The sequence below is a fragment of the Mustela lutreola genome, chromosome 13, assembly GCF_030435805.1.
Source record: "Mustela lutreola isolate mMusLut2 chromosome 13, mMusLut2.pri, whole genome shotgun sequence".
Taxonomy (NCBI): Eukaryota; Metazoa; Chordata; class Mammalia; order Carnivora; family Mustelidae; genus Mustela; species Mustela lutreola.
The window spans coordinates 62,497,914-62,524,956 of NC_081302.1; the positions used below are offsets into that span (position 1 = coordinate 62,497,914).

Sequence of the window (27,043 nt, forward strand, 5' to 3'; positions counted from 1 at the left end):
GCTTTCCATGGCTGCTCAGTAGAAATCCTGCCCTTCAGTCAAGGGCATCCCCTTGCTGGCTACTATCCTTTCTGACTTTTCTGGTAACTATCCATGTGCATGAAATGACAGCCTTTAGCAGTCCTCTGTCAGAGTCTAAAGCTGTCTTTCAAGAGAACCTCCACCGTGAAGCTCTCTGTGATACCTTGAGCTAAGTGCATTCTCTGCAAGTGCGGAGTTCCTCTCGTGGGTAGACTGAGATGCTCGATGAAGCAGTAAATGTCCAGCACTGTCTGTTCCATGTTTGTGCTATCTTCCCCCATTAGGTGGCCTATTACCAAATGGCAGAAAGTGTGTCTTATATTATTTTGCTTGGTATATAGCAGTTGCTTACTAAGAACTTGGTAGGTTGATTGAAGGGAAGCATCACTCTTGACCATCAGCGATCTTTATATAGACTGGCTATCCATTCCTCTCCCTTACAGGATTGATGTATTGTGTGTTTCCAGGTGGTGATTTTGTGTCATCAGAAAGTCTTTCCAAAATAAGAGGCTGTCAGACAAGACAGAATTTCATTTTCACAAAACTAGAGGGTAGCACATGGATTAAAGAAACTGGAAAATGACAGGTAAGTCAGAGTTCACCATGGATATTGGGCAGTTAGAATCAAGCTTACAAGGAAATTGGGCTGGGTGACTGAGAAGGACAAGAACACTTTGTGATACCGTGTGTGGGGAGCTGAAGTATGGTCTCCCCACAGGAGGTTCTGCATCCCCAGAACCTGTGAATGTTACCGTATGTGGCAAAAGGGACTTTACAGATTTGACTCAGTTAAGGTTTCTGAGATGGGGAGATGATCCTGCGTCATCCAGGTGGGACCGCCGTCATCAGAAAGGTCCTCAGAAGGGGCAGGCAGGAGATCAGAGCGAGTAGCTGGAGACAGGAGGATAGAAGCAGAAGACTGGGGTGACGTGAGGCGGGGCCCACAAGCCAGGCAGGCAGCCAGCCTCTGGACGCTGGAAAAGGCCAGGGGATGGATACTCCCTTCAAAGCCTTCCAAAGGAATCAGCCCTGCCCAGACCTTGATTTATTCCAGTCAGATGGATTTTAGTTCAGACCCCTAGCCTGTTAGAGAATAAATCCGTGTTATTTTAAGCCCCTAAAGTTGTGGTAATTGTTACAGTAGCAGGAAGAAACTAGTTCACTATGAAAAGGCCATCAGTGATGAGGGGAATGTTGTCTCCTATGAGAACCGCTCTGGGCTCTGTGTCTGAGAGTGGGCTCCAGAAAGTTCTATCCTGGAAGCCCCACGTTCTCAGTGGCAGAGCTACCAACAAGGGGCAAAGGGCTGGGGATATACCACTCCACCTAAACTCCCCATGTATCTTCTTCTGTGAAGAAGACATTTTGTGGTGAGAGCTGGAAAGCAAGTTCTAAAGAACAAGCCCGATGCCAGGAACTCACATTCTCTTTTTGGACATTCTGTCTAAAGAGAGTCTATTTCCAAAAATCAAAGCCAAGACAATCTGGGGAACCACAGTGCCTCGAGGAGCAGCTGATTGAATAATTGGTCAGTTATCACTGGGAGAAGAGAATCAATCAAATGAGCTGATTTTGCTGAATTGACTTTTATTGTCTTAAATTTTATTTATCTCAAGACCCCATCTCAGGATTCCCTAGACAAAGCCCAGACCCTGGGGTTTATCACCAGTTTCAAATACCTAAAATCATCCCAGACACGCCAGCCTTCTGTTTCTGAATCATGGAATTTTTCAGGCAGTCTGTGTATAGTCTCATTAAAGGCAAAAATATACAAAATGTGAAGCAAAAGAGAAAAGTACAGCTTCATGCCCCATAAGCAATATACGCTTAAAAAAAAAATTAAGACTCCAAACATCCTCTCTGTCCTGTTTATTTTTTTCTTATCTGTAAAAGCAAAATGTACACAGAGTCTTCACCACATAATGTCAGGGTCGAATCCATGATAAACTGTAGTTTGATAAGAGGCAGGGTCAAGAGACCTTCATCCTGAAATCATCCTTAGCGGTGACTTTTCATTTGTGGGGTTTCAAAACAAGGCCACATTTGGGGTAAAGAAAGGTCTGTGGCAATGTTAACTTGGTGTGCTTTAATGCAGTTTATAAAACAAATCTCCCAAACATTTATTTTTCAGTCAGGCTTCTGCCTAGAGTGGGTTTAGGATAAGCAACAAAATTAAAGAAACCTCCCAAACATTGACATTGGCACTCAAAAAGAAAATAATAATAAAGACACGTATTAAAACATTTCCAGTATATTTTCATCTAAAATGTGTTGACATAAAATTTCTAAGAATGCCTCGTCATTATTAGCGTGTTGTTGTTGTTTTTTTTTCTTCTCGTAGGAGTTACAAATACTTAGATTTAGACAGCTGGGTTCACACAGATAAAAGGTTCTTTATTAAAAAAAACTCAACAATGAGAAAATCATTACGTGAGCCTGGCAGAAGGAAAGCTCTCTTCTGCTCTCAGACTAACCTTAGCCTAGAGCATTCTGGGCTTACTTTGGATTATTGATTTGTCCTCATCTGTCTCCTTCCCTTATCCCCATGAGCACTCCTGCATTCATGAGTGTGCACCCACCGGGTGACTTCTTTATAAGAAAACACCAGAAGAAATAGTAAGAACGAACAAAATGCAACGTATTCTCCGAACCAGCGGTTCTCAAACTCCAGCAGGCAGAAATACAAAAAGTATGTGAGAAATGCAAAGAATAGGTTTAACGGGTAATTCGGATTCAGATAGGTTACTAAACTCACAGATCCTTTCTAGTTCAAAAGAACATAAGGATGCTGATTTTCCTTTTAATTGGGGGAGGGGAGAGGCACAGCCTGCCATAAACTGGTTGCAGGGGTGTCTGTGAGGACTTCCTGAACAAAGATTCGAAGAAAAGTACCACTCATCTCCTGCCATCCCCAGCCCACCACCTGTGGGAAATGGAGCTGGGTTTGGGGGCTGGGAGAGATAGTGGGGTCCCGAGGCAGGGCCCTGACACACTCCTTCCCAGTGCCAGGGCACTGGCCCCATCTCCAGGGTAATCCAGCAGAGGTTTCTAGAACACTGTGAGAGTGTTAGCACAGAAGGAGGTGCTTCCTGAACTGCGATCTGCACAAAGGAGGGCCACCTCTGTTTGTAACCAAAATGGTTCTGAGCCCCGCAGAGACCAGAGCTGCCTTCCTGAGGACTTTGGCCCAGAGACCCCTGGGTGGCCTCATTTCCTATACTGAGCACAACATTAGCAGCCGCTTAGACAGATGCACAGAGAACTGAAAGGGGGGGCCAGGCTAGTGAGCTGGGACACTCCCACTCCAGGCCTCCCATTCCTCCTGCTGGTAGACCAGCCAGGCTGTACCTACCTACTAACCTGCCGTGCCAGGCGAGCCGGGCTCCACAGTCTCTCCAGGCAGGTGCTCTGGGAGGCCACAGGTGTGTTTGGCACTAACTGGGCAGCAGCGGGCAGTGCTGCTGGGCTCATGCACTTGACTTGGTTCCAATCTCCATTTTTAACCCTCCCAAACCTTCAGTGCTGTGCTGAAAGTGACCCTCTTCTCAGCGACCCAGCCTGAGTCAGGCTGAATGGCTCAGAGGGAGTCAGGGCACTGTTCGCTCCCAGAGTTTTTCTCGAAGCAGCCACTGCCCTTTGGGGTTCTCCGTCTCATGGTAGTCCTCCCCCAGAGAGGCCAGGGGCTCCGGCGCGAAGAGCTCCGTATCCCATTCCATGTCTTCTCCTGAGATGTTGAAGAGGATCTGTCGGGGGCTCCCCAGGCTGGAAGGGAGGAATGAGGCAGACGGTTTAAGCGTGGTTTGGCTAGTTGCACAGAGAAGGGACGCTCTGAGTCACTATTCCAATGGAGTTAACAGTGGTAACTTGGAGAGTTGGAACTCTCCAAGTGGTAACTCTTGGGAGAGTTGGATCTGGAGGGAGAAAGGCCGAAAGGTGACCAGGAGGGGCCCAGCCAACAAGAAGTTCTCCATCTAAGTCAGGCCAATGCCTTTCCAAGGTAGGGACATCTGATTAGTTTGGTGCTGGTTCCCTCTTGGTGCTATGCCCAACTCAACCCCAAACGCTCATTCAAAATCTGTAGCACAAGGTTGTCAGTGGCACAGCAGGGGTGGCGAGACAATGAAAAAGGGTGGCACAAAGCATGTGGGCCAAGAAGGCCAGAAGGAAGAGCAGGCAGATCCACAGCCGAAGGGACCATAAGGAGTGGTGACAGCAGTGAAACAGGCTGGAGTATGAGCATAGTCTAGGAAAAAACATCTTTAACAATGATCTCCCTCTCCCCAAAGTAGATAAGAATAATTTTTGGTATATAGGTTGGGGACTCAAGTCACATTAAAGACCACCCCCAGGAGTCTGCAGGACACGAAAACATCTTGGCTGAACGATTTGGTCCGAGCACTTACTCTTTTTTGCAGGCTTTGGGCTTAAATTTCAAGGTGTTGAATGCCCCTTCCACAGCCTTGGGCAAGTAAATGGGGTGCCTCTCGAGCCTCCTCTGAGTGCCAATGGTCCTGCACTCCGTGGTCCTTCGAAACTGGCCATCTGTTGCATGCACAGTGTGCGCGGCGATGTCCTCGGAGTGCCGGCGTGGCGCCCGCAGGATCCAGTTGGAGTGCAGGCTGTGCACCCGGGAGCTGGTGGCAACTGGAAGAGAGAAGCCAGTGCCCCGGGAAAGGAGGACTCTCCCTCAGAGAGGAGCAGGAGAGAGTGCCTCGGGCTGAGAGCCCACGACAAATGCACAGATCCCACAGTGGGTTCTTAGAGAGGATGGGAAAGTCCTGACCCTGCAATTATGGTTAGGGCGACGGCGAAATAGTGATGTGTTCATTAAAAATAAGGACACAGATCTATGTGTACTGACTTGGAGAGCCACCCACGATAGACTGCAAATAGTGAAGTGAAAAGAGCCGAGGACAAAATAGCAAAGAGATCCTGTTGTCCGCAATCTCGGTGGGTTTTTGCTTTCCTTTTGCCCATGTCCTGGCTTTCCCAGGCCCCGCTGTCGAGCAGAGGGCTGGCCTCTGTCTGGGACTGAGGGGCTGCAGTGAAGGAGGAGGGCGAGCAGAGGCCCCTGCAAGGAACAGTGAGATCGGGGAGTGGGAGGGATCACCTGCGAAATTCCATGAGACCCTAAATGTCACAGAGACGGTGCTTGGAGGCCAGACCAACTACAAACCACAAGGATCTTTTCTTTGATCCTTTGAGCATTAAGTAAAACACTCAAGAATTATGTAGTACTGGTACCAAAAGTTGGTCCCTCAGCAACAACGGCCAGTAAACCCTGAGTAAAATCGTCATCAATGACACCCAGGAGGGCGAGTCAAAGACTGAAGAAACTGACAGTCAAGTAATGGAATTTAAAGGTGGGATGAGCTCATGAAGTGGTGGGATTGGTTGCTTTCTAGCAGGAGAGAGCCAGTGATGCAGGCTGGCAAGGACAAACGCGTCAGTCGCAGCCCTTAGCTTGGTCCCTCTCCAGGGACCCAGGCGGGCCCAGCAGGCCCCCTGCTCCTTTCCTGCCCTGTGCATTGTCCTGAGCACTGAGCATGAGGGCCTCAGAGGGCGCTGTGGGCAGACGGGGGGCAAAGCGGATGAAGGGGCAGTCAGGTCCCGCAGAGAGTGCCAAAGGAGCTCAGGCAGAGCGAGAAGCTAGATTTTTAAATGCAGATTCTCTGCTCCTTTTTCTTCTTAAAAAAAAAAAAAAAAAAAAAAAAAAAAAAAAAAAAAAAAAAAAGGTGGTAAAATACAGAGAATCTAAAATTTACCATCCGAGCCATCTTTCAGTGACCAGTCCAGTAGCGCCGAATATATTCCCACTGGCCAGGGACGGCTCTCCAGGACTTTTTCCCCTTGCAAGACTGAAACTCTGTCTTCATACCCATGTCACACCAGCTCCTCCTCTAACCCCTTTCTTTAGTGCTTTGTCTCAGCTTTGGCCAGTGGGCCACAGGAAGGAGTTTGGGTCCAAATACATGACAGTGTCGGGTAGGCTGGGAGGTGGCTGCAGATATAGCTAAAGCAAAGCCCCCTCCCCCGCCCCAGGAGAAGAGCAAGCCCTGGGCAGGGCTCTGGTGTGCAGTGTGGGTTTCCCTTTACTCAGGGTTGGGGTTCCCCCATAGCTCCTCTGCCAGCCCACTCCAGAGACTGTCCCCCACCCACCTCCTGCCCCGCCCTGGGCGAGCGCTCACCATCAAAGTCCACGTCCTCATTCGGGGGCTCTGCCTCAGCAGCCCGGGGCCGCTTCTCTGTATCCAGCTCGGCAATGATGGAATCAAAGAAGGCCATGGCCTCGGCCACATCGGCGCTGAACTGGGAGTACTTCTTTGCGGCTGCTTTCTGCTAGAGGCAAGGGGGCAGGAGAGAGAGTTGCCTGAGCCAGCCTCTGAGCACCCACACACAAGCAAGCCACCACCGCCAAAAAGAATGCAGCGTCACTGAAGCAGAATGTATGTGTGGTTATGAATTTGCAGAGTTTAAACAGTAAATTTAAATGAGCTCCCTGGGGGAGGAGGGTGGATGCCCCCATCCGCAACTGCGGTGTGTCAGTGGGTTTCTAATTGCCTCAAGGAGAGACAAGTAAAGAATAAGATCTACCCCGTCCTCACTCAGAGACAGTTATGGATCTTTAGGCAAAATATTTAGTCTTCCCTTGGCCATTTTCCCTGCAGGTAAACACCTGGTTAGGGGACCGTGCAGCTCCTTCCTGGAGGCAATGAGGGGCTCCCAGCAGGAAAGAAAGGACAAGATAGGTTGGAAATGCTCTGAAAGAGCTGTCAGGACCCAAAGTGGCCAAACTTGGGCTCAAGTCATGGAATAAATTGAAGAAAAATTAGTATGATTATTTGAAAAATATAAGGAATGATAAAATACAGAGTTTAAAAAAAAAAGTCTACAGTGTGCCTAACCAGCTTCCAGGCTCTGTCCTGATCTGTTCTTCTTCATGATCTCATTCCTCACCCCTGTCTTCACAAACGCCCACCTGGGGAAGTTCAGGACCCCTGGTGCACCTCCATGGAGAACTCTCAGTGAAAGGCACAGAATCATCGTGGGAGCCCGTGAAAGACCATCGGAGGAATTTAGGAAAGAAGAGAACTCAGGAAGGATAAGAAGGGACAATGTGTGTTAACTTGGGCTGTTTGATCTCTGTAGAGTTATTTTATTTGTGCTTTATTCGAGTAGAGTGAACACACCATATTACATGAATTTCGGGTGTGCAGTGTAGTGATTTGACAAGTGTATACAGTAGGCTATGTTTACCACAGATGTAACTTCCAGCTATCTCATTATATCACTATTATAGTATCATTGATGGTATTCCTTATGCTGTGCCTTTTGTTCTCATAACTTAATTCATTCCATAACTGGAAGCCTATATCTCTCACTCTCCTTCACCCATTTTGTCCAACTCCCTATCCCTCCCCTCTGGCATCCATTAGTTTGTTCTCTGTATTTATAGGTCTGCTTCTGCTTTCTATTTATTCATTTGCTTTTGTTTCTTTTTTAGATTGCACTTATGAGTGGAATCATATGGTATTTGTCTTTCCCAGTCTGACTTATTCCACTTAGCATAATACCCTCCAAGTCCACTCATGTTGTCTCTTAATGATTCAATATTGTCTTTTTATGGCTGTGTAATATTCCAATGTGTGTGTATGTGTGTTTGTGTGACCACATCTTCTTTATCCATTTGTCTATTGATGGACACTTGGATTGCTTCCATAATTTGGTTATTGTAAATAATGCTGCAATAAACCTATATCTTTCCAAATTAGTGTTTTGTGTTCTTTGGGAAAATTCCCAATAGTGGAAATATTGGGACATATAGTACTTCTATTTTTAATTTTTTGAGGAACCTTGATACCATTTTTCACAGAGGCTGCACTAATTTGTATTTTTACCAACAGTGCACAAGAGTTTCTTTTTCTTTACATCATGGTCAACACTTGTTGTTTCTTGTCTTTTTTATTTTAGCCATTCTGATAAGGATAAGGTGATATCTAATTGCAGTTTTGATTTGCACTTCCCTAATGATGAGTGAATTAAGCATCTTTTCCCGTGTCTGTTAGTCATCTATATATCTTCTTTGGAAAAATGTCTCTTAGGTCGTCTGTCCATTTTTTAAATGAGTTTTTATTTTTTGGTATTGAGTTGTATAAGTTCTTTATACATTTTGGATATTAGCTCTTCATTGGCAAATATCTTTTCCCATTCTCCCATTCACTAGGCTGCCTCTTCATTTTGTGGATGGTTTCATTTGCTGTGTAAAAGCTGTTTATTTTGATGTAGTACCAATAGTTTATTTTTACTTTTATTTCCTCTGCTTCAGGAGGTATATCTAGAAAAGTGCTGCTATAGCCAATGTCAGAGAAATTACTGCCTGTGCTTTCTTCTAGGATTTTGATGGTTTTGGGTCTCACATTTAGGTCTTAAATCCATTTTGAGTTCATTTTTGTGTATGTTGTTAGAAAGTGGTCTGATTTTATTCTTTTGCATGTAGCTGTCCCTTTTTCCCAAAACCATTTATCCAAGAGACTGTCTTTTCTCCATTGTATATTCTTGCCTCCTTTGTCTTAGATTAATTGACTTTATAACCATGAGTTTATTTCTGGAGTCCCTATTCTGTTCCATTGATCTATGTGTCTGTCTTTGTGCCATATGTGAGCATTTTTAGAGGGAGATGGTATTAAAAGTGAATATTAAATTACAGGCTGGAATGTTGGGAAATGAAATGATGACATCTGTAGGTACATACAAGATCTTGGTGAAATGTATGCATTTCATACTACTAAAAACATTTTTAAATGGAAAGGTGTTTTTTTTTTCCTTTTATATTTGTAAGGCACTTTCTTAGAGAAAATTTTGAAAAAGCCCAACATATACTTGAATCTTTTGTGTTATAAGTGGAATACTATCCACATGTACTTAATCTTCCCTCTTCAAAGAGCCCATTAAAATGAAACCAGGAGGGCAGAGAGAAGATAACCTAATGACAAAGGGAGGAAGAAAGAGGCCATCAGTGAAAGATATATTTCCAGAAATTTCTGGCAGTTGCAAAGCGACTGAAGGGAGGGAGATATGAAAGAGCAAAAGAACCAGCCTTCTGGAACATCATGGGTTGGGGAAGTAAAAGGGTTACAATTGGACCCTTGGGAACTTGAAATGCACCAGACTTGGCAACACCAGGTACACTAAGGGTTCAGAGTGGGGAGCAGGACTAAAACCAGAAGGACTGGTTGGCAGTCTGTATGAGCACAGCAGGCCAGGCCACCAAGCATCCTTCCTGCAGGCAGATGACAGGAGGGCCCATCTCTAAAGCAAGTCATGATACTTGCCCTCCCTGTGGTTTTTCTTAGTGGTCCCTCTGCCTTCAATGTCTCATTGGGGCTGATTCCTACTCATCCATCAAGATGGGCTGGGTCAACTCATTCTCCGCTTAGACACACCCCTCTCCTGTACTGGTCTCTCCTCTAGGCTCCACGGTCTTCAGTCCCTAACCTAATTCTACTATGACACCTATCATTTTAGAAATTTTTGTGTGTGTGTGAAGTGGAAAATAGAGAAACAAAGAATGGAGAAATCCACACAATCTGGACTGAACCCCAAAAGAAGGATGAATATTATTTAATAGGGACGCAAGGTCTGTAGGTCTTTATATCTCAGCGCCCGTGGAAAGGGTGTCTCTGAGTCTCTGACTGAGAAACCTCCATCAGTGTTGGGTTTAAGGCAAGGGTCTCAGTCTCACATGTGGGCATCAGGTTCTTTTTCATGGAGTCACCCTACAAAAAGATCTAAGCTGCTCATTCCTCAGTGTCTCCAGTGTGTAGACTTTGGCCAGTAGCTCAGAGCAGCCTGAATCCATTGCTTTCATTTATTAAAGAATTTAGAAAAGAGTCAGCTTTGGTATCTTAACTACCAAAGGCTCAGAAATGAGCGAGACCGCAACTATTAGTTATGTTAACAAGAACCCTTGACTGTGGACTCTCGAAAATCTCGTAAATCCAGAAACTCCTCAAGTGTTGTCCTTCGAGGATCACATTTACAAGTTAAAAAGGAAATAATCAGCATATATGATGACTTCAGCCACCGCACTTTCTGTCCATCAAAACCAGTGGACAAAAGCCTTTTCAGCTGCACACTTGCTGGTCATCCCAAATACTTAAATATATTGTTTGCCTCCAAAGCCTCAAGCTTCAGGATTTGAGACTCGGGTCTCCCTCCCACACCTTGCCCTCTCTACGAGGCTGAGAAGTGATTGCCTTCAGGGCCACCCTGACATAGAAGCCCTTCAGCCAGCCCCGGAGGGTCCACTCCTCCAGGTCTTACTTCTGGGGTCTCTGATGGCCCGTCCAACACATTCCCATTCTAAAACTTGCTTCTGCTAGAAGAGCCTATAGATCTTGGTGTGTCTGGAGAATAAGAATGAGACATTAATGACTTTATCTGTGGCTGACCCATATTTACCTGTGTGGCTGAGTCTTATTCCAAAGGAGAGCTCCCCCCACTTGCCCCAACTGCCTTTGTCCATTCCCCCTAAACCCTTTATGGAATAAATAAGTGCAAATGAATAAGCTCTGCTCTTCTCCCTGTACCAACAGCAGTGCAGATGAGCCCCCACAGGGGTGCACCCCAACATCTACCTTTCCCTTCCAGTCCCCAAACTTGACCTAAACCCCCTCCTGGGAAGGCCTTCCCTCAGCTTGTCTTTATGCAGCTGTGACTGCTTCCTGGGTTTCGTGTTCAGCATTCACCTCTGCTAAGATTCGCGCTGGGTAGTAGGAACCAAGGTTCTGGTTCATCTCTCCATTGTTGTTTTTTTGTTTTTTTTTTAATATAAGCAAATGTGAATTTATATGTGTATTTACCCACTTTCTTAAAAAACAAAATGACACCTACAAGATAGGGCTGTAAACATTGCTTTCTTCACCCCATGTATCCTGAGGACTTCTTCGCAGCAGTAGACAGAGACCACCCTCTGCCCCGGGGGAACCCTGCCTGGCTCCCCATCGTGTGGACCCATTGTCAGAACAGACCATAGTCCCCTGTCATCAGCTCTTTGGCTTTTCAGTAATCTTTGGCTATCCGAGTTAGTGCTTAATGCATATGCCATTTTGCATTTTGCCAATAATATCCTCGCTTGGGGTAGGCTTCTAATTATAAGTACTCTGTTCTCTATGTATCTGCTTGGTAGAGAGAATGGGAAGCATCAAGCCATCTGGCAAATCAGTCATACCTTATAAAAGTGTACGTTCACATGTCTCCAAATGAAGGTGCCGCGGTGACTTTTCTGAGTCCCAAGGCTAAGCTACACATCTGAGCCTTTTCAAGCCATGGTTTAAACCCAGGCTGACTCTAGGTTTGGTATTTTTCTTTGCTTCCCCAGAGCTTCTGTTGGCCTTTTCTGCCTCCACTGCCACATTCCCTTGGTCTCTAGCAGAGAGAGACAACAACCGAGCTCAGGGTTCAGGCCCCAGACCAATATCACAGGAAAATCTACTTCACAAGGCAGTAGTTGTACAAGAAGGGACGCTAGGCGCCCACATCCCTGGGTGGGATGCAGTACAGTGTCCCCTCTCAGAACTCAGAACTCCGGCTAGAAGAGGATCGCTTCACTCCCAATCCTGACTGTTTTCTAGCCCAGAATCTTTTAACTACGTCTCTGAACAACCTTCCCATTGTACCTGCCCGGGGCCCCGTGTCACAGGGCTCGTGTTCCCTCGCTGTGGGCCCCACAGCAGCCCCGGGGAAGAGGCATGTGGGCTGAAAGCAGCCGTATTGCCTTGCGGGCTCCATTCCCTTGTGCCTTTCCCATGGAACCTTCGGTGGCCTTGGGGTTATCATTTTCCAAGCCTCCCTATCCCACCCCCTTCACACCAGGCCTGGGTCTCCAATTACTTTTCCCTTTGCACTTTCCCCAACTGAACTCCACTACATTTCTCATTGTCATGTCTGAGGCCCCCAGTGCAGTTTATGATATTTTCCTGCATTTCACATCATCGGCCATCCTGCCTGATTTTGCCTGCTGTTTGGGTGCCTGGGTTTCTCCCTTCCATTCTTTTTCTTCTAGGATCTGTCACTATTGATCTGCAAGAGGTCTGGATTCTACACATTGACCTTCCAGTTCAAACAGCAATATCATGTCAGAGGTCAGGTTGTGAGGGACATTCTAAACCCACCCAAAGCCCAGAGGACCACCCCTAAATGTCCACCCTCTTCTCACCTCTCCTACTTGGGTATCCCCTCACCTCCGTTGGAGGGCCAGCTCCCATGTCACCTGCCCCCACTGCAGCAGGCAGACATAGGCACATCTCGTCCATGCCCGTGTTCTGACTGGCGCGGACAGTCCACTACCATGCATTGTGTTCTCCTCGTTAGCCCCACATGAGACCAGCAATCTGTAACCTCTTCTTTGGCAATGCTTTGGCAACTAACACTCATGGATAAGACTCCCGTGATAGCTCACCACCAGCCCCTGCCTATATGAGACAGGTTGTGAGAGATACACAACTCCCAACATTCTGATTGAAATTCTACCTGTTTCTCTGCCAAGGAAACTCAGCATACCAGTGTGGTTCCAACAGTGATGCTGAGGGCTGCAGCTCGAGACAATGGGCCATGTCAGGGCAAGCAGACTGCCTTTCCACCTGTGAATGCTGAGTGCCTAGTTCAGGGTCAGGCATGGAGTGGTAATCATTCATTGAGTGAACGAATATATGTTATATACATGCCATTACCTAGGTTTATATTCTCCAATCAGCTTGCATGTTGCCTGTGTATCCTTTTGGATTTAACTTGGCAAATATTAAGAACTCCGTGCTCCTTATTTTTATGGAGTACTTGTAATACTCTGTTGAACAAATAATATCTGGAAATATGAATGTCAGTAAATTTCCAGGACCAGATGTGGAACTAGTCAGGACTGGAGAGACCACTTTCCCTTGGATCATTCTGTTGTGTGACATTATTGCAAAACAGCTCATACTTATCCACAAGCAATTTAATATCACCCAAAAAAGGTGGGGGCTTTTGAGGACAAGCCCTAAAAGCTCTAATACATCTTCTTCACCCTCTGCCATCCTTGGGATGGATATTTAAGACCAAGTCCAAGGTGATATTGACCTTATCCTTTTTATATTACAACGCCTAAGAAAGCATTTACCCGCAATTGAAGAGGGATTATGAAGAAAGAATGGGAGTTTATGAAACAAGGACTGAAACTATGAGAAACAGCAACTAGGAAAAGGGTATATCACTGGAATTTAATTACATACATACATATACCTACATACAAAATTTCAATGAAATTTAAGCTAAATGGTACACTTGCCTGAACTGGAAAAAAAAAATGGTGAAATAGAAAAGAGAGCTGAGAAAATCAATCCAAAGAGATAAAAAGAAGGAAGACGTTTATCATAAACTCTAGTATAACTCGGCTTTGGCATCCCTATCATAACTAAAGGCTACAGTCATTTTGGAAATGGAGCCACACGGCTTCTGTCTTGATCTTAGATATCATAGACTCATAGGTTGATAGGCTTAGTCTTTTTCCTCTCTGCTTTTTAATCTTAAGGACACTATTTCTTCTGCCCACACCTGGGAGCTCCTCTCCTTACATATCATCTAAATGATCATTCCACTTTAACAAAACACCAAGTAGAAAAAAAAATTGCTCACACTTATCAAATAGTTAGAAACCTGATTAAATTGATTTGAATTCATATCCTTGAAGCATTGTATAAAACCAACACATGCAATAAGTGAAACATCACAATCTGTAGAGAGAAGGGATGAATTTATCACTACATGGTGGGAAACTTTGCTTCTTGGGGAAAATTCAAGTTGGATTCTCACTTCCCACTTCCAGTCAAGATACACTGCTGATTCAGAGAAGACTTGGGTTTTTTAAAAATGGAGCTATCAAAAAAGAAAAAGAAATGACAAATACTCAGCTGACCTTGAGACATAAAAGGCTTTCCAAGCAGAAAAGCAATGGAAGAAATATCAAAGACAAAAATGGGTATCTTTGATTACATAAAAATCAGTAGTATTTATATACCAGAAAATGTCAAATAAAATTAAAATACACATAGTAGCTTGGACAAAATATTTTTAGCACCTATGGCAAACAGTGTGCTCATATTCTTAATATGAGTTCATGGAAATAAGAAATATTTACTGGAGCCAAAAGAAAACTGTAGAAGGCTTGAATGGGCAATCCCTTAAACAGGAAGTACACATTGGTTTGATAAGTTAAAAGGGTCCTTTTTTGCTCAAGTAATAATCAAAGAAAAGTATAAAAAATAATGCGATTTATTACATCAGTGAACTTTCTAAATTAATGCAATACTAGGTGTTAATAAAATGCAGTAAGAAGTGCTTTTTAACGCACTGTTGATGAAAGTGTAAATTATAAAATGTTTCTGGAGTAATGTGTAGAAGAATCTTTAAAATTGAATGACCTTTAAACTTTGTCCCATTAGTCATACTTTCAGGAATTAATAACGTGACTTATAGAATAGGATGTATTTATTTGTAATTCTTCACAATTAAAGAATGTGAGCTGTTATATTTTTTGTCATTGAAACTTTAGTTTTCAAAAACTAGTTAATGAGGCAGGAAACAATCCACAAAATATAATATTAACCAAAAAGAGATTGTAAAATTATATGATATAAGCCAGATTTAGTAAATTCATACATATACATACATTAGGGTTGTCAAATTTAGCAAATAAAAGTATAAGACAGCAGTTAAATTTCAATTTCACATAAAAAAATGAATAATTTTTTAGGGTTAATATATACCAAATATTGCATGGACATAATTATACTTAAAAAACACATCACTTAATCTTAAATTCAAATTTAAATAAGAATCCTTTGTTTAGGTGGCAACCCTAATTTACATATATGTAAATATACAGGAAATAAATGATTGAAAGAGAATATACCTAAACATTTTATAGTAATTATCTCTAAATGGTAGGATTCTAAGTTCTTTTTATTTTATTTCTTATATTTCTCTGTGTTTTATAAATTTTATCTAATATCATTTTATCACCCATAATTTCTTTCTAAGTTTACCCCCAATGTTGTTTTGATGGTGGTGAACTCTGATCCATTACACACTGGATATTTTAATTATTAGGATATGATTCCATATGAATATACTCAAACTATATTCTACTCCACTAAAAATAAAAGATAATTTTCCACTCAGTGAAAGCAACTGATCTACTACTCTTTCAGATCTTCCACCAAACTTCGTAAGTTTTCTTCTTATACCTTCTTAAGGGCGCCTGGGTGGCTCAGTGGGTTAAGCAAGTGACTTTGGCTTAGGTCATGCTCCCAGGGTCCAGGGGTCCAGCCCCACATAGGGCTCCCTGCTCAGCGGGGAGCCTGCTTTTCCCTCTGCCTCCTGCTCCACTTGCTTGTGCTCTCTCTCTCTCTCTGGCATATAAATAAATAAAATCTTTTAAAAAATAAAATAAACTTTCTTAAATTACAGTTGGAGTTTCTCAGGTTATTGGTTTATTGAATGTCTGCTCTGTGCCTGGAGCCACGCAAGAGATTGGAGATAGAAAGATAAATCAGATGCAGTCCTCTCACTCAGTGAGCTCATAGCCAGTAGCAGAATATACAAATGAACAGACAATTACAGTGCTGAGTTCTGGGTGCTGGGTGCTAAGTATTGAGATGGGGGGTTCAGACTCAAGGAGGGGGGGAAATCCACTCTTAGATTGTAGGTGTGAGAAATGGCTTCCTAGGGAAATGCTTTCTCTGCTGTTAAAAGACAAGAAGTTAGCCAGGTGAATCGGGTGTGGTAGAGAGGAAAAGGGGAGGAAGAAGTATTATTACTAGGCTGAGCAAACAGCATGTGCCTGCAGGATAGGATGAAGAATGCATTTATCCATCTTGTGGTCTGACTGAGAGGGGATTCTGGAACTATATGCTTTGTTATCAATCATCATCATATTGTTTGTCATCTTGTGGAGAACTCTGCCAAGCAAAAGAGAATATTCGTTGCAGCTCATATTGAATTAGTCCCGCCTTTCAACTCTGCAAACCAGATATAGGCCAAGTGATAGAGACTCTCCCAGTAACTGACACTCCAGAAAACCTTCATTTTAATATCACCGTGTTTGCACAAAGTCTCCCCAGCAGATCTGAAAAATAATTTTCAGAGGTGTAAAAACAGATCTAAAATCTGCCTTCTATCCTGTAGGAAATTATACATGCATATTATACATGAAAGATTTGGAATCTTTTTAGATGAATTGGATTCAGATCCTTCTGCCCTAGAGGAGAAAGAAGTTTCTATTTGCTGTTGACGTGGTCTTATATGATGAGCCAGGATTGGGTGGCCTCAATAGAAAATTGACTCTGAAAGCAAACTATTACCAGAATAAAACCACTTGAAATAAAAATCAGTCACTTTTGGCAAACATTCTCCAGAACTCCATTGGTTCTTTTTAAACCATTGTAGCAGGTGAATTTCTTTAGCTGGGGTGGGGTAGGGCAGGGTGCAGGGGTGGGGAGCACTTTGCAGTTAGTTCATCCAGATAGACATATCAGGAATCCAAGCTGCTCAGAATTAGGTAACCCATAAGAGAATTAATAATGCTTTCTTCTCCTTGCAGTGGCTGACCAATAGCCCTCACTTCAGAAAATGTCTGGCTCAAGCCATCTGGGCAGTGTTCCAGGGGGCACTGCAGCCAACCCTGCTAACAAGCTCTCTGGGCAGAGCAAGCCTTGTCTCGAACTCTTCCTCTTCACCAACCATCAAAACCCAAGCTGTTTAGCTCTACAGAAGGAAGTAAGTTCTGACACAGGCAACAACATGGACGGACCTGGGAAACATGCTGAGTGACAGAAACCAGTCATAGAAGGACAAATGCTATATGATTCCATTTATCTGGGGTTCCCAGAGTAGGCAAAATGATAGAGATGGAAAGCATGACAGAGGTTACCAGGAGTGGGGGTAGCAGGAAAATCAGGAGTTACTGTTTGGGAAGGAGACTTTCTGTTTGGGGTGACAAGAAAGTTCTAGAAAGGAGAGTAGTGGGCTATACACCATTGTGAATGCACTTCATGTCAGTGAATTGCACCCTTAAAAATGGTTAAAATGCTAAATTTTTTAAAAGTTCATTTTACTTAAGAAGACTTTCATATCTTAAGAAATAATCAGACCTTTTATAAAAAAAAAAAATCTCCTCGTTCCTAATTGAAGTACTTTAGAGCCTCCCTGACCTCTTAATGGATTCATTTTCTAGTGTACTGCTAATACATTTTGTAAAGTAGTCTAAAAATGTATTAGCTAAGGCTTCATAGTCTTTCAGATGAAGTAAAAAATCATTTGGAAAAATCATGGAAGACTAGTGTGAAGAACTCTGGTTATTGTCTGACAAGTAACAATTTGGAAGGGGTCCAGTGTCACACATTTCTCTCTAAAAAAATTTATATAAAATCCAAAGAGAAACACTTAATTTCTTAAGGATTCATTGACTGTGATATACTCCATTATCCATAAGCTGGGGACATCTAAAAAGCACTCATTTAAGGGGCTAAGAAGTGCCATGTGGAAAATGGTAAATATTATGTTTACTTCACCACTCACACACACACACACACAAACTGAAATGGGTGATGAAATGCTCTAGAATTAGATATTAGTGATAGGTTGCACAACTCTGAAGATACTAACTACCACTCAGTAATACACTTTCAAGGGTAAGTTTCATGGTATGTAAATCAAAGCTATTATTTAAGAAAAAAAAAATCCAAGCTGAGAGAAGCAGTCTTTAAGAGGAATGGAAAGATAGAAGTCAAGTATCTCAGAACCCCTCCCAGCAACTGGAAGAAATTACCTAAAGAACTAGGTGAAGGGGGTAGACACAGGCTGAAGCCAGTCATGTCCCAGACAAGACCCCCAAAACAGATGGCAGAAGGAGCAATTCACTCTCCAAGATGCTGAGACAAGGGGCGCAAAGAGCAAGAAACACGACAGGATAGCTTTCTGCTTTTTACAGACATTTTTCTGTAATGGAGAACTCTGTCATGGACAGAGGCTTTAACAACTTCAGAGGCTTTCAACAAAGATCGTCAGGCGGATGTGTGGTCCATCCATGCCTCCAGCATCTGAATTCCCCGCTGGGTCCAGAAGGGATAGCCAGAAGTTAGGTACCCGGGTGCCACTGCCTGGACCCTCACTAAGATGCAAGGCAAGCTTGTCGCAGCAGGGGCTCTAAGAAATCACCACCAGAAACGTGTGGACTGGTTTATTGCCTTGCTTTTCCACAAGCGTGACCACCCACAAGGACAGGGACTTTGACTTGCTCACCAGTATTTAGAACAGCTCCTGACATACACCCAGTTCCTGACAACAATAACGTGTTGAGGAAGGGAGGGAGGGAGGCAGGGCGGACATAGCTATTGAGGAGGTGTTACTTAAAAATTATTGAGGGCATCACTAGCCCCATCACTCGTGGTTTCTTTTCTTTTCTTTTCTTTTTTTTTTTTTAAGATTTTATTTATTTGACAGAGAGAGACAGATCACAAGTAAGCAGAGCAGCAGGCAGAGAGAGAGGGGGAAGCAGGCTTCCCACTGAGCAGAGAGCCCGATGCAATGCGGGGCTCAATCCCAGAACCCTGGGATCATGACCTGAGCTGAAGGCAGAGGCTTAACCCACTGAGCCACCCAGGTGCTTCTCACTTGTGATTTCTGTACCACGGCCCATATGAGAATTTCTGCAACGTAAAGCTGAGGGGGAAAAAATCTCACTTCCACTAACCAAAGGGTATGAGTTCTTCCTCTTAGACAGAATTTTAATACGAATCCAGCTCTCTTTATGGTAGCTTCCAAGAGATACAGAGCCAAACTCCTCCGTAGCTGCTGAATTATGATCTACGCAGCCTTGATTTTCTGTTGATGTTTTATTCTCTCCCAGTTGTCCTATTTCTGCGGCTGCTTTACTCTGCCGGCAGGTGGCTCATCTCAAGTACTTCGCAGGATAAGTGAGGAAGAATGAAAAAGTGTTTCTGTGGAAATGGTTTGAAGATATAGTCCGCCCCACTGTGAAGTTCCTCTTGCAGCTGAACTCAAGCCTTCTGCCCAGCTTTCTTCCTAGTGCAAAAGTAGACAACACTCACTCAGGGTTTCGGTGCTGCAGGGACCAAGAGTAAAAATGGAGTCAGAGGTAGCCGTGTGCAGGGAAGGTGTCGAGACGAAGGGAAATCTGACTCACAGATGGTGGGGAGGAGAGAGCTCGATGCTTCGGGTCTGGGTTTCTCCTGCACAGGGGAGCCCGGGCCACGCAGCCCCTATGAGAGCGCTTCTCCCCTCTCACAGAATCCACGCGGGACAGGAAGCATGTACCTCCCTGATGACTCTCCCTGGCCCGGGTGTGCAGGATAAAGTAGCCTGCTCACCTCATCCTGAGGGGCCACACACCCTCCTCTGACAGATATTTTACATTTTCTGATTGAAAGGCAGAGTGGCTCCGTGGGCAAGCGTGTAAGCTCTGGCACCGTGCAGACCCAGTTTAAATCCTGGCTCTCTCCTCATCAGGCGCACAGCCTTCCCTAAATCGCTTCCTGTCTTGGAAACCCAGCTCTCCCCTCTGTGGACTGGGGCTAGTACTCGGCACGTGTGGAGGACAGTCAGAAGTCAGGACTAACTGCTGATTGTCACTGGCTGGGCCCGGGGCCATGGCCGAAGAGCAGGGCTGGGGCACGAGGAGGAGACTGGCGGGTGCCACTTTGCTGACGGGAATGCCCGAGGTGCCCAGGGCGGGGGCTTGGGTGGCTTTGCCTTATTGGTTCAGAAACTCCATGTTCCAGGTCAGGACCCACTTCCAATATGCTCTCCTTCTGCCACTTGAATTTTGCACCGTGTTGGAAACTCTAACACTGGAGCTTCTAAACAGTGAGTTCCAAACTATGGCTCATACCTGATGCTGACACAAAAATTCTCTGCTGTGGGTTTTTTGTTTGGACTTCAAAACGTTGCAGACCATGTGTTTCATTCATTTTCATAATGACCTCCTGTTTGGAGGGAGGAGCAGACTGTCACAGGGCCTGGCCAGGAACCCCTTGGTGCAGGGGCTGGGGAGGGCCTCCCCAGGCTTGCTTTCCTTCTGGCCTGTCCTCACTATGATCCACACGGGTACTCATCCTGGCTCGCCCATCTCCAGGGGGCTGGGACCCCAGATCATTTGGCAACCTGATGTATCGTTCCTTAGCCATTGTTAACATTTCAGCAGGCCCGACTAGGAATGCCATACCAGGATATGAGAAAATGTGAGTCTGGACCCTGGAATGGCTTGGGGAATAAATTTAGTGTGTCATGACCCGCATGCGAAACAACTAAAAAAAAAAAAAAAGTATCGAGTGTTTTGAAAAAAATATCAGAGTACCACACAGAGAATAGGAATAACTGTATCTCATGAACTTTTGTTTTGGTTGTATTGAATAAACTAGGTTAGTATCAAAAATATATATTTTTTCTTTTTTTTAATTTAAATTCAATTAACCAACATATAGTAATCATTAGTTTCAGAGGTAGTGTTCAATATTTCATCAATTGTATATAACATATATTTCTTACTGAGAGTTTTAAACAGAACGGCCTAGAAACCATTATCTTTTCAGAAAAGAGAGACAGACAGGGGAACGTAAGTTCTGTGGCCAGGCTGGGGGCTGGTCAATTCGTGAGGAGGGAGAAAAGGTCTCCACGGTGCTGTGGTGCCCAGAGAACACCGCTCACTCCCTACCCCAAGGCCAGCGCTTCCGTCATCTGGACACAAAAGACCAGACTTTATAAAGCATTCATAAGTGACCAGTGGTTGTGCTTTGGGGACAGAAAAATGACAAAGATGCTGTTTCAGCTTGATCACGCATACCAAAGTGGCTGCCGTGCACCAAGGAGACACACAAGCAACATGCCACGGGAGAATGTGATAAAGGCTAGAACAGAGATGTGTTTAGACTAATGGAAGAGAAAAGAAAAGGCTAATTCTGCAGAGGGCTGTGCTCATTTCCTAGGGCCACAATAACTAAGTCCCACCTCCTGGGCCACTTGGAGCAACAGAAACTTATTGTTCCAGTCTGGAAGCCAGAAGTCTGAGGCCAAGGTCTTGTCAGGGCCATGTTCTCTTTAAAGCATTAGGGAAGGATGTGGCCCAGGCCCCACCCAGTTTCTGGGAGGTCCCCGGCTTGTAGCGGCCAAGTCCAGACCTCACCTAGGGTTCCCCGTGTGTGTGTGTGTGTGTGTGTGTGTGTGTGTGTGTGTGTGTGTGTGTTTTCATCTCAGTTTCCCCTTCCTATAGGACATTGGTGTTGCCAGATTAGGGCCCCACCCTAATACCCACAATCAACTAGTTTTATCTGTAATCAGCCTAGCTCCAAATAAAGTCACCCTCTGAGTTATAGGGTGTTAGGATTTAAAAATATGATTCTGGGGAAACACAATTCAGCACATGATAAGGGCTCAGGAGAAGGAATGGTGTTTACCTGAAACCTGAAGATCAGCAGGCATTTTCTACAAATGCAGGAAGGGGATGACATTCCAGAAGAAAGGAGCTCTCGGGTCCCCTGCTCCTCCCACCCAACTAGCCCTGGAGAGGGCACCCATTATGTCTCATCCTTCTCATCCCGGCATCCTTCTCTTTCTTTAGGAGTCACAAAGGAGAGTGCTGGTCTGCCGGAGACTAAGAAGCCTCCCACACCTTCCACTGCAAAGTTAGTAAGCCCTGGAAGACCTACTATGTGCCAGGTCCTATCACAGACAGGATCTTGCTTTTGCCTCAAGGGGTATGTTCTTATTTCCATTTCTATGCTACAGAAACCAAGGCCCAGAGAGGCCAAGATAACCTGACCAAGGTACACAGCTGGTAAAGAAACCACTAAAATTCAGGTCTTGGTCCTACTAACAACAAAGCCATTTTAAAACTTCTTTCTGGGTGAGCCTGGGTGGCTCAGTGGGTGAAGCCTCTGCCTTCAGCTCAGGTCGTGATCCCACGGTCCTGGGATCAAGCCCCACATCGGGCTCTCTGCTCGGTGGGGAGCCTGCTCCCTCCTCTCTCTCTGCCTGCCTCTCTGCCTACTTGTGATCTCTCTCTCTGTCAAATAAATAAATAAAATCTTTAAAAACACACACACACACACACACTTTTTTCTGGTCACATCATGGTGAGAGGCATCTCCCGAGGAAATGTGCACGTTGTGTCCACAGGGCCAGAACTGGTGTTCTGTGCCTAAGCCCTCCCTGGACCTTCAGACTGCTGAACTAGGAAGAGTGCAAGGAGGAGCGGAGCCAGGCTTTCTAAAGAGACAACTGCATTTTTTTTTTCTTTTTCAGGAAAATGTGGTGCCTGGAGGGACTCTAACCAGAGCCGAGAACCCCACGATATCCAACTACGAGGGACTCCAGAGCCCCCTGCAGTCCCGTCTGTCATGGGAGGTGACCCTGAAGGAACTGTACTGGCCGGTCACAGGGTCTGTTCTGGAACCCAAGAGTAGGTACGGGGGCATTGATGTATTTTGGGGGTTAACAAACATGGTTACTTAAACCACTGCCACCTGGGATAAAATGCAGACAGCTGAAACCAGTGGGGGGAGGCCAAGGCCTAGAGATCTGATAGCTGGCCAATCAGTCATTCAATGGTAATAGGGCCTCCGTAGCCCATTTAGGAGTCACAAAGGAGAGTGCTGGTCTGCCGGAAACAGGATGTTTCGCTCTGCGGAAACAGGATGTGTGGGAGAGACAGGTCCACTGTCCAGGCATCAGGTAAACGATCGGTGGGAATTTCAAACAGCCTCAAACCTCAGGCATTTGGCGGGGGGGGGGGGGGGGGGGGGGGGGATAAAAATAAAAAATTGAGGACTGAAGGAAGGAGTGCTCCAAGGAATTGGAGGTCCTGCCAGAACAGGTCACTGAGCCTCAGCTTGACCCTCCGGGACACAGGAGTCTGTCGCAGCTCCCCTGTGGCATTAGTGGAAAGCTCAAAGAGGGATACTGTGTACAAACACCGGGGTGAGTAGCAACCACGAAATAACTGCCGGGACTTGCGCTAATTTCCTGCTTGGACTGCCCGGGCTTGAAGCCTCCAGGGCCCTGCAAAGCTCTCCTGCCCTCTCCGTGAAGTCACGGGGTGTCTGGAGGCTGCGCCCGAGTCCCCCGGAGGCCGGGACCCAACCCGCGGATGGAGCCCCTCCTCCAGCCTTCGGCTCCCGTGGAGCCGAACACCTCGAAGTCGGAAAGCATCTGGTTCCCGGGAAGAGCGCACGTCTGCCTGGGATGTTCAGGGGCCACCCAAGCGTCCTACCGTCCATCAGGCGGGCGGCACATGACAAATACGCCAAGCAAACGTGCAAACGTCGTGCGCTGACCCCAAGCCCAGGTCTCGCCCCAGGCTGCCCTGCACACACCGCGAACCCCCGTCCCCAGGGCCTCCCCCAGGAAGAGAAGCAGCAGGGGACGGCCACCCTGCCCCAGGCAGGGGAGGGCGGTGGAGAGTCTCTAAGGGAGGACGAGCTGGGGCTCCAAAGGTGCAGACGAGTTAAGTGGCGCGCGCGAAGGGAATGGGGCGAGCCAAGTCCCCCTCGCGCACCTGGGGCTCTCGGAAGAATTCTCGGCGCAGCTGTGCGTCTCAGCGGCGCTTACCTTTCTTTCTTTGGAGGTGGGCCGGCCGGGGCTCCTCTCCGCGCTTTCCGAGGCAGCGGAAGAGGGGGACGAGAGGCCGGGGGCGCGACTGGGCTTCAGGTCGTGCAGGCTGCTGAGGTACTTCTTCCGCAAGGCCAGCAGCTCCTGCAAGTACTGCAGGCAGTCCTGGGGGCGCGACAGCAGCCACGCCCGGTCCCCCTCCTGCTGCAGGCAGTACAGGCTGCTGTCCATGCTGCTGATGCTTGTGGACGTCTTCAAGGACTCGCTGAATTTCTCCCCGTGGTCCCCGACCACGTACATGGAGCTGCTGCGGGTCAGCCTCACAGTGGGGCTGGCCGGGTCGTAGCTGGGACCCGTGGCCACCCCCGCCTTCCTCTGCGGGCCCGAGTTAAAGATGGAGTGCAGCTTTCTGAGCATAGTGCTGGATTTCTCCCCGCGGGTGCCTTCCAGCTGCCTGCGCCGTGCCACTTGATCTAGCTGGGGAGAGACGAGCCAGCACGCAGGCCTCCTGCCATCTGCCTGCCAGGAGGCCTCGTATCTCCGGAATCCCAGAGACGGCGGCCAGCGGGGTCAGGCGGGCAGGCTGGGCAGCTCTCCTGGGGGGCACATTTCCATGCCCCAACCACGGTGCCATCCACCACCCGGAAACACAAGGTGGGGCACCGGGAGCTTACAAGCAAGAGGCCTGGTGGCCTCTAAGCCCGGTTGAATGCAAGCACCTTCAATGCTCTTCCACGGAAGGCCCCAGCTGGATGTGGAAAGCGTGACCGTGCATTTCCTGCACCGCTATTTTCTCTCCTGCTCCTTTTCCATTTCTGGATGTGGTCTTTCTCCGTCTGATTTGATCTTGGTCTGGATTTGTATGTTTCCACCTGGGCCAAGCTGGCTCTGGTCCTGAATGCCTGGCTAAATCCTACCGGGCCAGAACACCGCGAAGCCAAAACCCCTGTGTTGCTTGAGGTAAAATCCAGTCCCCTGCGAGAGGCCAGGGTGGACAGAGCCAGAGCTGTTGGCCCGAGGCTCTCAGATCTTCGATAAGCTGGGCCCTGACTGCGTCCTGCAGGCCTGTCACCCTGCCGTAACGGGACCTTGCCGCGGTTACCGGATAGCAGCCCATTGTGGAGACAGGAGGATTCAGGTGTCCGGACCACGGCTTTCTGCACAAAAGCCTTAGTGAAAGTAGGGTAGCCACAGAGATGGGGCAGACCTGTTCTTTAACTTAGCTAAACATATTTTTTATTTAAACAGACTAGTCAGAGTCAGACACAAACTATTTTTCCAAGAGCATCCTCTGAGTGCCCTGAGATCTCGGGGATGTCCCCTCAAGGATTTTTCTCAGGCTAATAGGACACATGGTTATTGCCTTCATTTCTCTACACAGCCTGGTTCTCTCCCAGACTTCACAGAGAAAGCTATAGCCTATAAATCTGCAGCCCAGGCATTTGCTTAAGCTGGGATAGGTGTTAGAGGAAATCCACAAGACCCCATAAACAGGTTGTGGGGTGTCACTGGCTGTGTGTACCCGCATGGTTTATTTCTGCCGGGTTTCCATTTTGTTTGTTTTTGCCATATGAAAGAGAGAAAGTGTTAGTGGTTTTTTCAGATCTTCAAAGAATTCAGTGTCAGTGGCACGTTAATTTACTGAACTGTCGTGGCATCCTTGGGAGAGAAGAGTCCTTTCCATTCATTATTGGTCCTCAATTCACAGATGAGGAAGGTGAGCCTGGAGTGGTTAGGAGACTTACTAAGGTCTAAGTTGGTGAGTGAGAAATTTGTCCTCAAACCCAACCACCCAGCTTCAAAGGCCGGCATGCTGGCCTTATGGCCCCCCTCAGTGCCATGGGCCCGTGACATCACACCCTCTGAGGTCCTGCCCATCCTTCTGGCTTTTCACCGGCACAATATTGAAGCACTCAGAATAAATGAGCACTCACAGAATTTCTGCCTAAAGGAATCCAGGGACTGTGACCTTTCTCAGTAGCTTCTGCCAGTGGACTTAGGATGATCCTAATTCTACATGGATTTAGAAAAAGGTTAGATAAAAAATGAATTCTGATCTATATTATATCCAGAATGTCCCAAGAATCTAATCTGTTGATCTCAAAGAGAATGAAACTATCTTCCTATGTATTTTTCTCCTCTCTGCTCTTGTTTCCTTGCTGGATTCTTCCTGAGGGCCAGATTTATGAAGAAAAGTGATGAAAAATTCTAGTGACATCACTAGCAGAGCATTTCATGAATACTAAGGCACAGGACATGGGCAGGAGGTATGACCCAGCTTGATGACTCTCCCCTCCTGTGTCAGACAGTCTCGAAGCCACCCCTTTCTCCAGAGCTCCTGCTGAGGGAGTCAAGGGGAGAGAATACATTCTCCCTACAAAAATACTTGTCATCTCTGTTTGGGAAAGTTCATCTCCAATAACAACAGCCTTTATATCTCATTTAGATTTTTCTCATAGCCTCACCAGAAGAAATGGGTGAAATCACCTTGTGGCCTTCAAAAGTACACTACAAATGCCCATCAGATCCCAAATCAGGGATCCCAGTTATGACTCCTCCCGTGCAAGGTGGAGAATTCTGGGCAAGCACCCAGCTGGGGAAGGGGAGAAGGACCTGCATCCCTGCACCCAGCCTCCACACCCGCTATAGACAGGAAGGACCCAACTGGTCCTGGAGCTGAGTTCCCCACTCCACATAGACCAGATGCACTCTCCATGTAGATATTAAGAGCCTTGAGGCGTGACCAGAGCCCCAGAGAACTGGCATAAGGTGACTCAGTGTGTCAAACCTTGCTTCATTCCAGAATTTCTCAGACTCCAAAGGCAGAATCCCAGAGGGAAGCTGAGGGGTCCAGAGGGGTCCAGAGGACTTGTTCCGAAGCAATGCCAATGCCAGGTGATGGTAGCTATGGGCAGGAGGCGTGGAGGGTGTTGGTGCTTCTTTCTACTCCTACGCCAGCCTTGTCCCTGCTGCTGGGGCTGCCGCCATGCTCACAGCCTGGTGGGCAGGGCAGGTGTCAGGAAAGAATGCGCGCATGGGCCTCACGTGAAGTGGGTGTGACTCACAGGTCTGCCCTCTACTATCTTAGCAAAGCTGCTTAAACCCTGAGCTTTGGTGTTTTCCTCTGCAAAAATAGATATTACCTATTTCATAGAGTTGTTGTAATGATTAAATGAGACAAAAGAGAGGGAGAACTTAACACATTATATTTGCTCAGTCCAAAGTGTTAATATGAAATCATATAATTAATAAATAATATAAAACTATTGTTATTACTATGACTATCTCGTGGTTTCCAGGGTACTTTCCAAACTGTTGTTCCAGGCGAATATTCTGCACCCAGACCTCTCGTCCTTTGATATGT

At 46.2% G+C, this 27,043-nt stretch overlaps 1 protein-coding gene across 1 annotated transcript; it reads right to left on the reverse strand.

Annotated features, from left to right (window-relative positions):
- Positions 1-1,685: 1,685 nt before the first annotated feature.
- Positions 1,686-24,096, reverse strand: C13H13orf42 (chromosome 13 C13orf42 homolog). The gene is made up of 4 exons (XM_059144551.1): positions 23,680-24,096; positions 6,210-6,357; positions 4,425-4,665; positions 1,686-3,783 (listed from the first exon to the last, which is right to left on the reverse strand). Exons 1-4 carry the CDS (start codon positions 24,094-24,096, stop codon positions 3,609-3,611), a joined length of 981 nt encoding a protein of 326 aa, XP_059000534.1. The 3' UTR covers positions 1,686-3,608.
- Positions 24,097-27,043: the final 2,947 nt, after the last annotated feature.